Source organism: Balaenoptera acutorostrata, chromosome 7 (assembly GCF_949987535.1).
Source record: "Balaenoptera acutorostrata chromosome 7, mBalAcu1.1, whole genome shotgun sequence".
NCBI classification, from domain to species: Eukaryota; Metazoa; Chordata; class Mammalia; order Artiodactyla; family Balaenopteridae; genus Balaenoptera; species Balaenoptera acutorostrata.
Window position 1 is genome coordinate 61,259,127 of NC_080070.1, and position 15,070 is coordinate 61,274,196.

The 15,070-nt window shown below is 40.8% G+C and overlaps 1 protein-coding gene across 2 annotated transcripts in view; it reads right to left on the bottom strand.

Moving 5' to 3' along the window:
• Window positions 1-15,070, bottom strand: part of SLC25A13 (solute carrier family 25 member 13) — a 205,506-nt gene that overhangs the window by 145,618 nt on the left and 44,818 nt on the right. For both annotated transcript variants that reach the window (XM_057550355.1, XM_057550354.1), the window contains exon 3: window positions 13,333-13,475. In XM_057550355.1, coding sequence (XP_057406338.1) covers window positions 13,333-13,475 — 143 coding nt within the window. The remainder of the gene's footprint in view (window positions 1-13,332; window positions 13,476-15,070) is intronic.

Genomic DNA, 15,070 nt, shown 5'->3' on the forward strand with positions numbered 1-15,070 from the left:
GAGAAAGACAAATACCATATGAAATCACTTATTTGTGGAATGTAAAAAAATGATACAAATGAACTTATTTACAAAATAGAAACAGACTCTCAGACATAGAAAACTTATGGTTACCAAAGGGGATAGTGGGAGGGTGGGGAAAGAGATAAATTAGGAGTTTGTGATCAACATATACACACTACTAAACATAAAACAGTTAAACAATAAGTTCCCACAGTACAGCACAGGGAACTATACTCAATATCTTGTAATACCCTATAATGGAAAAGAATCTAAAATATATATATATGTATACCTGAATCGCTTTGCTGTACACTTCAAATACAACATAGTAAATTAACTATACCTCAAGTTTTAAAAAACACCAAATGCATAAAAGCCCTTTGAGTTCATAATACTCAGTATAAAAAAGGCCCCCATTCCCACAAAAAAAATAACACACAACTCCTTGAACCTTCAGAAGTTATTACAACATCAACTCCTGATGCTGAAAATTGGCTCAGGTGAAGGAAGTAATTTGGTTGACTCCCATTTCTAACCCAGACCTCTCCCCTAATATTAATCCAGATCTCAACATCTATCAGTCTGTCTCCAATTACATGTTTAATAGGCATCTGAATATTATCATGTCCTAAAAGAACGCTTAGTTTTGCTTCCAAACCTATTCCTCCCTCAGAATCCCCTCAGTCACTTAGATTGCTCTTTCCTATATCTCATATCCAATCTATCAAGAAAATCCCAAATCCAATCACTTTTATCATCTCCACAACTAGCCCTCTAGTCCTACTATCTTTTTTCTTTCTTCCACTCTTGCCCACTTCATTCTATTCTTTGCAAATCAGCTAGGGAGATCCTTTCAAACTGTTATTCTGATCATGTCAGTCCAGAGCTCAAAACTCTCTCGTGACTTCTACCTACACTTGAAATAAAATACTACAGTACCTTTATAATCTGGCTCCTGGATACCTTTCTGATTTCTTCCACTTTCCTGCTCATTACCAGCCTCTAATCAAACTGGTTTCCTTGCTTCATCTCAAAGATATCAAGCACACTCTCATCTCAGGCTCTCTGCATCTGTCATTCCCTCTACCCAGAAAGCTCAACTCGTAGATTCTCACGTGGCTCACTCTCACTGAGGTCTCTGCCTACATGTCGCTTCCAAGAGGTCTTCCCGACCACCCTATCGACTGTAGTACCCCAGAGCCCGTGGCCACTCACCATCTCCTTCCCTTGCGTAAACAGATACAGCCACCTGCCTCTCTATCACATGTCTATTGGTTTACACTGTCTATTTGCTATATAAGAGGGCAACGTTTATCTGTTTTGTTTAGAACAGTGCCTGGCACATAGTTGGCGTCAATAAATATTTGTTGAATGAATTAATAAAATCTGAAATTGACATATATTTTTAAAGTATCAAGGTTCTCTCAGGTATAGAACACAAGCCCACACTATCATATATCCTTTATTACAGAGACTCTATAATAAATAATATAAATAAATAATATAATAAAGTTTCTCTAGAATTTCTATGAAAGTTAAACAGTTATCTTCTTTCACCTCTTGCTTTTCCAGACTGAAGATCCCCAAATCTCTACACCAGATTGCTATGGCAGCTTTACCCTCCAAAACCTTCATTAAAGTCTGAGAATCTCATTCTGTTTATTAGGAAGTGACTCACTGACAATTATGCCACAATCAAAGGGAAAGTTAACAGGCACTATCTCCTCACATTTCACTTCAGGAACTCCTCACAGCTTAATGCAAGACTTTTAATTTAAGCAACTGCCACATCCTGTGCCAATGACACTGACATTTGTAGAGAAATACGTTTGCAAGTAGCCAGGAAACAGAGCTTACATTTGATTTCCTTTCCTTTAAAACCTTAGATTTGAATTTTAAACACCTATGGTACAGGTAAAGCAAAACCAGACAACCAAACAAGGCAAGGGGGAGGGAAGGAACAGTATTTGCTCTTCAAACATTTTCTGAGCATCCTGACATGCTGGGAAGAAGGGTTGGTATTTTCAGTTGGCCCAATAAAGGTGAGCCTTCTGAGAATACGGTGTGCAATGGTACCTTCAAGGTTCAGTCCGTGAGGAGTAAAAGGGGAAGAGTATACCAAAAAGTATTCCTGGCCTAAAAAATAAAAATGTGAGGAATGTGAGGACAGTTTTCCCCAAGTTTGTGGGTGTGGATGATAGCTGGGATAGCTCTCATGAAGGTTTTAGGTCCACCTTAAGTTGGTCAAATAATCAGTCTTAGGGACTAAGAATTTTGCAAAGGGCATCACAACTACTAAGCAAAGACATATGCAAAGTTCTCATTCAAAGCTCCATTTTTAATATTCTTCTCTAAACACACAAAGTTCCAGAGCAGATTGGGCACAAACCAAAGAGAACTGGGTCCAAATTCTAGTTCCAGCACTAGATATATGACTTCAAGAAAACTATTTAAACTTTATGATTCTGCACCTCTCTCTGTAACGTTAGGGTTGGCAGAGGTAAAAGTACCTATTTTAAGGACTTGTTATGAGGATTAAATAAGAGAAAGGGTGGAAATTGTTACACCAGATCTGGAACCCTATATGTGCTCAGTAACTCTTTGCTTCTTTCATCCTTTAATCTAACCATCTAGGATAAAAACATCAGCAGAGCTCTAATCCCACAGAATATTTTTGCTTTAAAAATTCTTCAAGTAATAAGATTGCCCCTCCCCAAGCTTCCTTGCCTCTCTGCAAAGATCCCTTATCTCCCAGCAGGCACAATCTGTAGTTCATCAGGACTAATCTCACTGTGCCCTTTATCCTGTACATGTCGACAGCAGCCTGCCAGCAGCCCCAGATTCCCAGCTTACCCTTTAACACCCACATCTAATCCCCACAGGGACTCTGCACTTTCCCTATTCTGTCACCCACCATCTCCCAGAAACCACCCCCCCCCAAATGTGCCCCCTAGAATTCACAGCACATGGTGAGCAAAATCTCATCCTCAATCCCATCTCTAAAGGGAATTCCTTTCAGAGGAGTCCTCTAAATATCCCTTCACCTATTTGCTGTAACCAATTTGAGGCCCATGCTTCTGAAGCAGCAAGGGGCTTTCCTCTGCAGTCCTGGGTTGCATCAAGCTTATAAGCAGGGGAGGTGTACTTCTTCCTTCCCATTGCCTCTCCCAGACCATCCCCCAATCCTTCCTTCCTAACCCCCAGTTTAAATACTCCCACCATATAACTAGCACTCAGCACCCCGACTTGTTTCTATCACCTAATAACTCCAGATTCACATCTCCTCCCCACCATGTTTTAACTCCTGATTCACTGACATGCTCTCCAACCCAACTCCTACCTTAATTCTCAATATTTTCAATAATTTCAAACACCCAGGCCTCCCCATTACTTGAACTTGCCTCTTCCAATGATCTTTTCTCCATCCATTCTTGGTCACTCAGTCCCACGGTCAAACTCTAGACTTCTGCCATCACCAGTAACTGCAATACCTCCTTATTCTCAATTTCATGCATCTCACTTTTTGGCCACTACCTTCTAGTCTTCCTGCTCACTCCCTTCTATACCCCAACTTCAACAATCTTCAATCTCACTGAAATCAACAGTTCATTGAGCCTACCACCTTCTCATTGCCTGCTATTCCAATGTCCTTTCTTTGCCCCTTATCCAGATTAAATCTATAGTCAAGCATTGTAATTGCTCCCCTGCATGCCCTTACCTACTCTGGGTTAATCAATGGCCAAGCCCTCAACCTTAGTCATAGCCAACACTTCCTGCTCCATGACAGCAGATAAGCAGCTGGCCTCAGTAGCTAGAAAACAAACAGCCACACTAACTGGTCTCGCTTTGAATTTCATGACCACAAGCCCTCAGGTGGGACCTCAAGTGGGTCCAACCCAGCAGCCATGCTGTGTTCCTTTATCCATTCACTTCTAAATGAATATTTAGTATATTCTCCTCTCTCCTCAAACTGCCAATACCTCACCGGCATCCTCCCTCTCATCTATCTCCCAGAGAAAAACCAAGGAGATCAGAAGAAAACTTCCCCCAAATCCCACCACCACATCGATACAACACCTCTGGCCCATATAGTACCTTATCTTCCATTTTTCTAGCTCAGTATTTTTCAAACTTTCAAGTCTCAGGACCCCTTTACGTGTTTATGAATTATTGAGGATCCCAAAGGGCTTTTATTTATGTGGTTTGTATCTATCGTATTTACTGTGTGAGAAATTAAAACTGATAAATTCTTAAAACATTAATTCGTTAAAAAGTGAATAAGCCTATTACATGGTAATATAAATAACATATTTATATGAAAAATTACTATTTTCTAAAACAAAAAAATGTAGTGAGAAAAAAGCAGTATTATGTCTTTGCAAATCTCTTAAATATCGGACTTCATGGAAGACAGCTGCATTCAATCTGCTGTAATATGTTTTTCTGGTTGAAGGATATGAAGGATTTCAGCCTCATACAGATTCACAGTTAGAAAAGGAAGGAGCATTTTAATAGCCTTTTTAGATACTTGTGGATATTCTATGATACAACACCAAATCCCAACAAGGGATAGTTTCTTAAAGATTCGCTACAATGTGGAATCTGAAACTGTTTCAATGAACTTTTCCCACCTGGTTACATTAAAATCCATGGGTCTATCTTGCACTTTGAATAGACCTTTGACTCATACATGATTCTCTAACACCATGTACTGGTCAACTGGAAAAGATGTTTCCCTAAGTTATGCAGATCTTCCAAACGTTGGCACATTGCATTACACTATATTAAAAAACCACATTATTACTATCACCACTAATTACATCAGAAAAGGCTGTATCAGAAGGCTGTCACGTGAACATTTTAATTCTCTCAAAAAGTGTGTTCCATTTAAGAAATGACTAGCTCAGTGAGCACCTGAGTTGCTTTTCCTTTGACAACCATCACAGGAGAGTAACCAGCAGTCTTCATGGATGCTTCCCATTTAGTCACTCAGAATTTGTAAGTGACATGTATTCAAGGGTGAGATTTAATAAAAAGTCAGTAATTTTTACTGCTTCTTCAAGGACACTCTGAAACAGAATTGGCATCATCGTTACTACCATGATTGTGAACACGTGCGGGTGAAGCATACGATGACCGCTCATACTGCCGGGCTTGGGGTCGCTGCTGAATTGGTGCTAACCAGCAGTTCTATAAACCGTGGCTTTTAAGACCATCAGTTCAAATACAACAGGACAAAAAAAGGCAGATGATGTCTTAGTATTTTTCTGTAAACAGTATGGACCTCACAGACTCCTTAGAAAGGTCTCCGAGACCCCCGGGGGTCTACTGACCACACTCTGAGAGCAGCTGTTGTAGATGAACTTTCCATGTTACCACAAGAGGCCACCTCCCTCTCGGAATGTATCAGAATTTCCTCCTTTTCTCTCCTACACTGTCAATCCTCCACTCTCTGCAGTCATTCCCATCAGCATGCATTACACTGCCCTCTACCCATTTTAAAAAGACCCTCCCTTTCACCTCCAGCTATGGCCCATTTCTCACCTCCCCCTGAAAGCAAAACTCTCCAAATGAGGGCCTGGCTTGGTAAGTAGAAGGGGGAAGAGAAGGAGGGCTATCCTTACATATGAATGAGGAGTGAAATCAGCACCTACTCACTAATCAATGCTTTCAGGAATTAAGAAGAAAAATAAACCCAGGCACCTGACACTCCTAAAGGTTTTCTAATATACCAGCGACATAATAGAAACCTTTTTAAGAATTCTTTTTAATTTACTCTGCACAGACAGCGTCTAGCCGCCACATTGCATGCACCCCCCCTATGATTTCAGACATCAAATATTAACACAAAGTGAGTAATGCAAAAAGAAAGGGGGTTAATCAGACACTTTGAGAGAAAGAAAAAAATGACACTGATTCAACGAGAGCTGCTAATGAGGCTTTTTGTTTTGGTAGATTAATTTGGGAGTCTGATGACTAAGAAGAAAATTTAAGCTTCTCAGGTGACTGCTGTTGATTAGTACCAATTTTTTTTTTAATTAAAGAAATGCCTTTGCTTAATTCTACGGTTTATGAATTTCAGGCGTTTATCTGAAATCTGTGTCCACCCGAGTAGTGTAGAAAACTTTCCTCATTAGCAAACTGAAAGACCTCCTCTTATTGATTCTGGACTGTATTTGACAGATGATGAGCATTTCAGACTGTGAACTGCTGATGTAAATACATTACCCTAATACTCTTTAACCATTGCCAATTGTAAACCTCATTAACTCCCAGCATGCGGCCAAGGCCTGGATTTCATCGCGACAGCCTCGCAAAGTGAAAACAGGTATATGAAAATGCTTTTATCATCAACAACATTATTATATCCTCCTTCACCTTGTGAAGTATTTAAAGGAGCTCTTTTTTTCCTTCTCAGAAGGATAAACAGCGAAAATAGGAAAGGCAGAGAACACAGGAAAGGCAGAGAACACACTTTATATAGCCACACATTTTAAAACCTGAGATTTTTTTTAATCTTTTCTTCTTTGACACCCTTATGCCTCATGCCTCAAAATGGGAATTGTCCCAGGATTGATTCTCTGTACTCTGAAGAGAAAAGACTTATTTGTGGATGACGATTACATTATCATTTTGATTCAATGAGGAATAGGGGCTGACAAGGTGTTAAGTTGGATGCGTCAGCTTGTCACTAAGATATCAGGATTTCGCTTTTGTGTATGAAATTTATTGAAATTTTTCATAATTAAAATGTCCGAGAAAAAGAACAAAGAAATCAGGGATTTCTGAAATTCCCTTTTTCAAAAGAAGAACCAACTTTTGTTCTTGCGTGGAGTGCAAAGAGGTTCCACCCTTGAGATGGAAAATAGCAATCCTAGCAAACAAATTAGACACCAGAGCTGCCCAGGGCCCACCCCACACAGACAGGGGTCGGACCTGTTAACAGGCAGAGAGCATCTTGAGCCCAAGAGGCCAGGGAGCCAATACCTCCGGCTGATTCAGGCCATGCTTAGTCTTCCCAAGTGAGGCCAGGTACTAGTCAAATAGCTTTTGAGCCCCAGCCTCTCTAATGAGACTTCAGTTAATGAACAACAACTAGAAACATATTGGCAAAGCTCAAAGGGACACACACACACAATTTATTCTTCCCTTGCTCTTAGTAGATAGCTATGTGAACGATGTATTAAAATTGCAGTTAAAAAAGCTTCATTCCCATTTTAAACAAAAACATAATGACAACCAAACGTAAAAGATATCTCAAAAATTATACACACAAACCCAACAACAAGGGGAGAATACACACTGTCTCGCTAAGGTAAGAGGGTCTGAGTGGGAGGAGCTCTGAGAAACCCACTTCCTCCCCTTCTCTCCCTCCTCCGAGGCGCGGAAAACCCTCCTCACCCAGAGGTCCACCTACAAAAGGCTTCCAGGCCCGGGCACCCTCCAGGAACTTCACAAACTGATTAAACTCATCATTAAATCTATTAAAACAGTGGAATGCAGGGAAATCTAAACACAACAGGCTATTAGAAGGGAGAGTGAGAACTGGTGAAATCAAAGAATATTAACAGCAAGGATCATGTTTAACAGAGGCAGATCATGCCAATCCCCAGACTCACACGATCCTTTGATGGCTCTCCATTGCTCTTACGACAAAGACCCCCAATCCTTAATATGAAGGACAAGTTCCCACACAGTCTGGCCACGGCCTACCACCAACCCCCGCCCCCCCCGTGCCCTGCACTTTCCATGCTCCAGGCCTGCCAGCCTCTGCACTTCAGAATGTGACTTTGCAGCCACTGTTCTCCCTGTCTACAATGTTGTCCTCTGTCCCCCCACCTCTTGGCACCTTCCCAACTCCCATGGCTCAAATGTCACTCAGTGGAAGTCTTTCCTGACCTCCCGGTTGGCATGAAGCCCCCTTTGCTATCTCTCACACCATGTCTCTCCTACATAGCACCCATCACAACATCAGTTCACATTTATCTGTGATTCTCTGATGAACACCTGTCTGTCCCACTAAATTAGAAGCACCAAGCAGGCAAGCACTCTTTTTCCCACTCAACATGGTATCCTGCACATACAGAACAGTGCCAGGCACAGAGATGAGGTTCTCAAATAGCTGCTGGATGACTGAGTGGACAGGCCTCCACAAGATGCTCCCAGCGTGGAAGGCTGACCAAGCCACAGCCTCATGAGTCATTAAATTAGCGTCAAGAGGGCTCCAGAAAAACAAGGTCCCTTTGCCAACAAGCCCGTAAGTTCATGCAGTGCACAGGTGTTTAACTTCCACACTAAAGCTCAGCCCAACCCTAAACAGAGCTGAAGTCTTCCGGAAAGGGCCATGCCCTCAAGGAGACAGTCTACAGCAGGGGTCTCTGCCTGGAAAATGCCTGGTTCTAGCCAAAAGCTACTATTGAAAAAAAATGCTCCCTTTCGGTATTAGGCTGGCTGGTCTCTGTCCCCCCAAAATTCTTCGCAACTACAGGCCTTCTCATTTCCCAAAGAAGATATCTATGTGAGGGTACTCAATTCCTAGGGCTGCTACAATCACTGACCACAAAGTGGGCGGCTCAGCACAGCAGGAATTCGTCCTATCACAGTTCTGGGGACCAGACATCTGAAATCAAGGTGTCAGCAGAGCCACGCTCCGTCCAAAGGGAGATTCTTTAGGGAAGAATCATTCCTTGCCTCTTCCAGCTTCTGGTGGCCCCAGGTGTTCCCTGGTTCGGGACCCCATCACTCTAATCTCTGCCTCTGTGGTCACAATGCCTCCTGCCCCTGCCAGTGTTGTGTCCTAATCTCTTCATCTCAAGATCCTCAATTTAACCACATCTGCAAAGACACTTTTTCCACAAGGTCACATTTCCAAATTCCAGGGATTATGATATCTTGGTATCTTCAGGTGGCCATAATTGAGCCTCCAACAATGAGTAACCTAGAATTTGAACCAGAGCTTCCATTTCCCAACACTCCTGGGCTTTCATAACATAAGGGGGGCAAAAACTTCTCAGTACATTTACCTAAGTTTAGTCAACAAACTGATGCAAAACAGAGGGCAGATATTGGACTAGACACTGGAGATAGTAAAATATGCAGGACCTGGACCTTGGACTCAAGAAACCACAGCTGGGGGACCAGTACTTAACTAAAAATGAGTATTTCAAGTCACCATGACATCTGGGCCAGCACAGCTGTCATTATTTTTAAATCCTGAAGTTGTCAATTTACAAATAGATTTTTAAATTTTAATAAAGTTATGCACTAAAATCCCTCTGGCCAGTCAAGCTAGGTGATCACACCCCAAGAGAGCCTGACCAGATTAATGGCACGGCCTCCAGCACTTCCTCATTGTTTGTTCAGCGTGTGCGTTGTGCTTTTGTGGGCCATTGTGTGGCTTCTGTCATGTAATTTTTTCAAGGAACAGTAGTTGATTTGGGAGGATGTTGTGTGACTTGCGGAAAGGGAAAGGAAGGGGAAATGAGGACATTCACCATTTTACACTGAGAAAAGATGTATGATTATATCTATTTTTGAAGTAAATACTGTGGAGCTGTGTGTCAGGGTTAGGGAAAATAGCACAGGAACATCTGCATGGGTCTTAAACAGTGGTCCTATGCTACTAACTCGGTCAGCTTAAATACCGGAGACAAGTTCTTCAATTTCTCAGTCCTTTTGGCAAGAATTATCACAATACATATGATGAGCTATAAAATATTTCTACCCTTAGACCCAGGAATCCCTCTCTTAGTTCTTTCTAAGGAAGTAATTAAACAGAAGGTAAAAATGGCATATACATGAAGATATTCACTCTAATACCATCTATTATAGAAAAGTAGAAACTGAAATAACTCTATAAGGGCATGATTTCATAAAGTATGGTATATTAATCTGTTAGAAAATGATGAAGTTATTTACACTGTTCATATGAACAGCATATGGAAAAATGAAAATTGATACAGTCGAAAAGATTATAAAAGAGGATTACAATTAAAATGAATTCAAATTACGAAAAACATTGATGCAGGTTAACAAATTATGGAAGATACTAAAAAATTCAAAATATTTGTGGCAAGCTGAGAAGGTTGTGTGTGATGGTTTTCCCTTTTCCCTGAGCTATGCACTGTCAATACTTCAAAAAAAAAAAAAAAAAAGAAAGAAAAGTTAGTCATAGGGCAAAGGATTGAGACCATTTAAGATTTTCTCTGTCACAGTAAAATGTTAAGATTTCAGATAACAAAAAATCAGAAAGAAAATGTCAAGTTAAAGAGGATTGTGAGATTATGAGAGAAGAGGCAGCTCAGAACAGTGGAAAGGCCTAGGACTAGAGCCAGACAAGCCTGGGCACCTTTTGGTAGCAAACTGCTTGATCCCTCAGTTCTCATCTGGGAAATCAGGAAAAGAAAGCCAACGTTTCAGATTTATTATAAACTCTTGAAAAAACATACATGTTATGTTACTTTATATATATTAAATGCATGTTACATTGTTGATGTCTAATGAATTTAAGCCTCTATTTCTGAAGACTATATGTAAAAAGAAATAGGAAAAGCATGTGTGTTAATGGGGGTGGGATGGAAAGGAAGCAAAATACATTACAAGATACTACAATTATACAAAATTAATGCATCTAGGAACCAAAATGTTCACGGAAAGAAAGAGGTACAAAATGGAAGAGAAGGAAAACTCCTGTAATGTTAAATTTAAATAGGAAATATCATTATGAACTTTTTAAAAGTATATTTTCCAGCTCTTTCCACTGAAAAGTTACCCTGGTAACAATGAGACAGTGCCTAGGTCCTTGTTTCCAAGCACCAGTCCCAAACAAAAGGAACCAGGACTTCTTTGAGAAAAGAGTACTTTCCTGGTCAGAAGCAGGACAAATCCAAAGCGAGCCTGGAACATCTTATTTACCAAAAGCAAAGAGCACTCAAAGGCTGAGGGTACAAGCCAGGTTAAAGGGACTCCCAGTGACCTCACTGGGACAATCTGAACAACTCAGAGAACACAGTAATAGATTATAATGCACTGAATTTAAAATAAAGAATTCCATGAGTTTATAATGACATAAAAAATTAAGAGAAAGAAAAGGGAGTGGAGGGAAGAAAGCTTTTCTTTACCGAAGAATGGTAGACAATAAATAGAGGACAAATAAAGAGTTAGAAAAATCACTACTTTTCAAACATCAATGTAATAACTGACTCAGAAAAGGATCACCATGGATGCCGAAACGACTGGGTGAAAGGCTGCTTGGGAAACAGGATACCCATGGTGTCATCAATGCCGGGACGAGGTACCTCCTGAGCAGATACAATAGGTAGTACAATCTCTCCTAACCTGCACCCCAAAATCTATCATGAATCCAAGTCATGAGGAAACAATCAGACAAGTCCAGAATGCAGGACCTTCAATGAAATAACTGGGCCTGGGTTTTAACTCAATTTCATGAAAGAACAATGAAAGGCAAGGCTCTGTTCTAGATTAAAAGATATACAACAACTAAATGTAATACAAGAACTTTGATTAGATCCTGGATTTAAAAAACAAAAGGCAATGAGCCATTTGAGGTGGGGAGTGAGGGGAGAGATCTGGTACATTTTTAAATAGACTGGATATTATATATTTCACATCATTGTTAATCCTCCTAAGTATGATAATGGTAAGAAGAATGTTCTTATTCTTAGAAGATAAACACTGAAGTATCCTGATGCCGGCAATTTATAGTTAAATGGTCCAGCCAAAAGAGGAAATGTGTGTGCATGTGCAGAAAGTGTATGTGTTAAAAAAAAAAAAAAAAAAAAAAAGGCACACCGGTGTTAAAAATGTTAAGTCAATCTAGATGAAAGGTATCTATTGGGCATTCACTGAATTCTTTCAATTTCCTGTAGCTTAAAGAATTTAACTATCAAATAAGAAAAAAATGATCTTAAACATTGAGTCTGATAATTCATATTGCATGTGAGCTTGGTCACACTTCTTCTGAATCTTGTAAGCACAGAGGATGTGTAAGCAACCAAATTTTCCTCAAAAAAAAAAAAAATGTTTGCTAGAATAAATCTATGTTCTGTCTAGCTTTAGCCTGAATGGACTACTGTGAAATATACCTCTGCCTCACCCTGCACCTCCCCAGAGAGGTCCTGTGAGGGAAGGAAGACCTGCTCATATATGACATTTTCCTATCAAGCAAAGAATCCCACCTTGGGGAGGTAGAAAACAGAAGTAACCCAAGTAACTGCTACTGGAACAAACAGAGACAGTATAATCCAGCAATCTGCCAGCATATTACAAGACGTATAACTGCCAATTTCCTCCCCACTCCCTTCCCATCTGCAAGACTTTCACTTTAGAGGAGGTTACTTCCATGCATGATGGAACAACAGGTGCATAAGCAAGAAAAGGAAGGTGCTGGTAAAACTGAGAGCATTCGCACTGCAGCACTGGAGTTTACTTTGGTTGCATCTCAAACCCATGCATGTGGGAAAATCAGACACAGGACCGACAGAGAACGTTCAGAGCTAAAGAACACCACCCCAGAATGGCAGGTGGCTAATCTATCAAAGGGGGTGCTGGCACATGGCAAGGCCAGACGGCTGGATCTTCTGCAGTTTATACAGAGAAAGCTACTTCTTATATATTATACTTGGTTATTAGGGGACACTGGCGGTCATATTACCAATATTTCGGAGCCCAAAATTCTGCATTTAATGGTAAAAGCCAACTGCATTCTTACACAACTTAGGAATGACTCATTTTTAAAAATGTAAACAGAAAAGACTGGTAAGGGAAAAAAAATCCAAAGGCATTTTGCAAAGTGTCCTATTTAATTTTAGATGGTCCAGTGTCTCTCTTCCAGCTTGGGCAGAATGCCCTTCTTGGGGATTTGGAATCATTATTCTGTCTGTTAGATTTAGAACATTTAATCATATGTGACATTTAAAAGTTACTTGAGCAGAGAGAAAGACTGTAGAAAAGTTATGTTCACAGAGCTACGTTTTACATTTACTCACAATTTTTACAGTGGCCTTCAAAAGTACCAATGTACTACATACACTTGAGTACATCTTCACACCATTCAACTACACGAGTTGTGAAACTATAAATAGTTGTTTAAACTATGTCAAGAAATACACATATAGAATCCCCAACTGTGATAAGAACACTGAAGGAAATGTTAAGGGTATTATTTCTAAAATAACGTATTAATTGTAATAGGGAGAGAAAATGCTCTTAAGAGATGGGAAGGTAAACACTGACTTCCTAATCATTAAAGCAACAGAAAGCTGTTTCAAACAGAAAACAATTAAACGAGATAATTAAGAATAAACATACCCATCTTTGGTCTGATCCACCACACCACTTAAAAGTTCCACAGTCTTTGGATTAGGCTGGCTTCCTCCAAAAATATTCAAATATCGAATGACGAAGTCATTGGGAGACATGAAAAATTCACCATTTTTTTCAACGTTTGCATACTGTTTAAAAAAAGAGAGAAAATATATTTTGTTCTCAAAAGTATATAACCAATATGTGAAAAAGCTGAGAATATTCAATGGATAAAATATGAGACATGACAATATACTCTTCGCAAGGACAGTTATTTCCCATCGCTCCAAATAAAAAGCAAAACCCCATTAAGTTTGCCGAGTTTTATTTTTATACCAGCGGTTCTCAGCTGCAGGCAGCTTAGCCTGACTGTCCAGCTTACAAACACCAATGTCCCCAATAGCCAAGCACAATGCACAAGGACTAGCCTTCTCTGTACGTTACCTGACTTTCTGGGGTGCAGTTCTCTAGCTCTGAGCTGCCTCTGTTTTCACGTTTCCCCACAGGGGACATCTGGCAGTGTCTGGTGACAATCCTGATTGTCATAACTTGGGGGGAGAGGCAGAAGCAGAAACTGGCATCTACTTGGTACAGGCCAGGGATGCCGCTAAATACCCACGACGCACAGGACGACCCTCCACCCCAATAACAGAGACACCCAGCCAACTGGCGACAGCGCTGAGCTTGAGAAACCCAGGTTTACAGAAATCTGGAAGGACAAATTTTGTCTTGTTCTTTAGCAAGAACACGTAGCTTTAAAAAAAAAAAAAAAAAAAAAAGTAGAATTCTGAAATCATGAATGAAAACAATCCAATTCTTTTGCCCCCTTTCCTGTTTCAAAGGCAACAATGTTAAAAAAAAAAAAAAAAAAAAAAAAAAAAGGATGACAAACAGGATAAGCTGGAGAGCAAACTGTTCACAGCAGGGCTGCTGTGAGATTTTATGGAAGCAGGTAGGAAATGCTGCTGTGGTTAGTGTCCTCTCCATCTAGAGCAGAAATGGTCAACAAGAATAAGGTGGCGGGATTTCCCTGGTGGTCCAGTGGTTAAGACTCCACACTTCCACTGCAGGGGGCACAGTTTCAATCTCCGGTCAGGGAAGTTCCACGTGCCGCGCAGTGTGGCCAAAAAAAAAAGAGAATAAGGTGGCACGTGATGCTTTTTCACAGCGTTCCCCCAGGTCTTGCCTGCAAGACGATCCAGTTCACATAAGTGGAATCTGCTCATTTCTGTTCTGTGGAGGACCGGAGGCTGTGGGAAATGCTGAGAAACAACACGGACATCACACATATTCCTATGGGGCAGGAGAGGGCCTCTTGATCCTTGGGATCAAACAGTGATTTGCGGGGTGGAGAGATGAGGACCATGAACTACAAGAAGAGAGCTAGTTGGGTGACAGGAGCCACAGTGATGGGAGAGCACAGTGAACAGAGGCGCAATGATAGCATCTCTGTTCCCTCTGTAACTGCAGTTAATCCCAATTAAAACTGTTTTAAAAAGTCACTTGTCGGGGCTTCCTTGGTGGTGCAGTGGTTAAGAATCCGCCTGCCAATGCAGGGGACACGGGTTCGATCCCTGGTCCGGGAAGACCCCACATGCAACGGAGCAACTAGGCCCGTGAGCCACAACTACTGAGCCTGAGCTCTAGAGCCTGAGAGCCACAATTACTGAGCCCATGTGCCACAACTGCTGAAGCCCACATGCCTAGAGCCCATGCTCCACAAGAAGAGAAGCCACCGCAATGA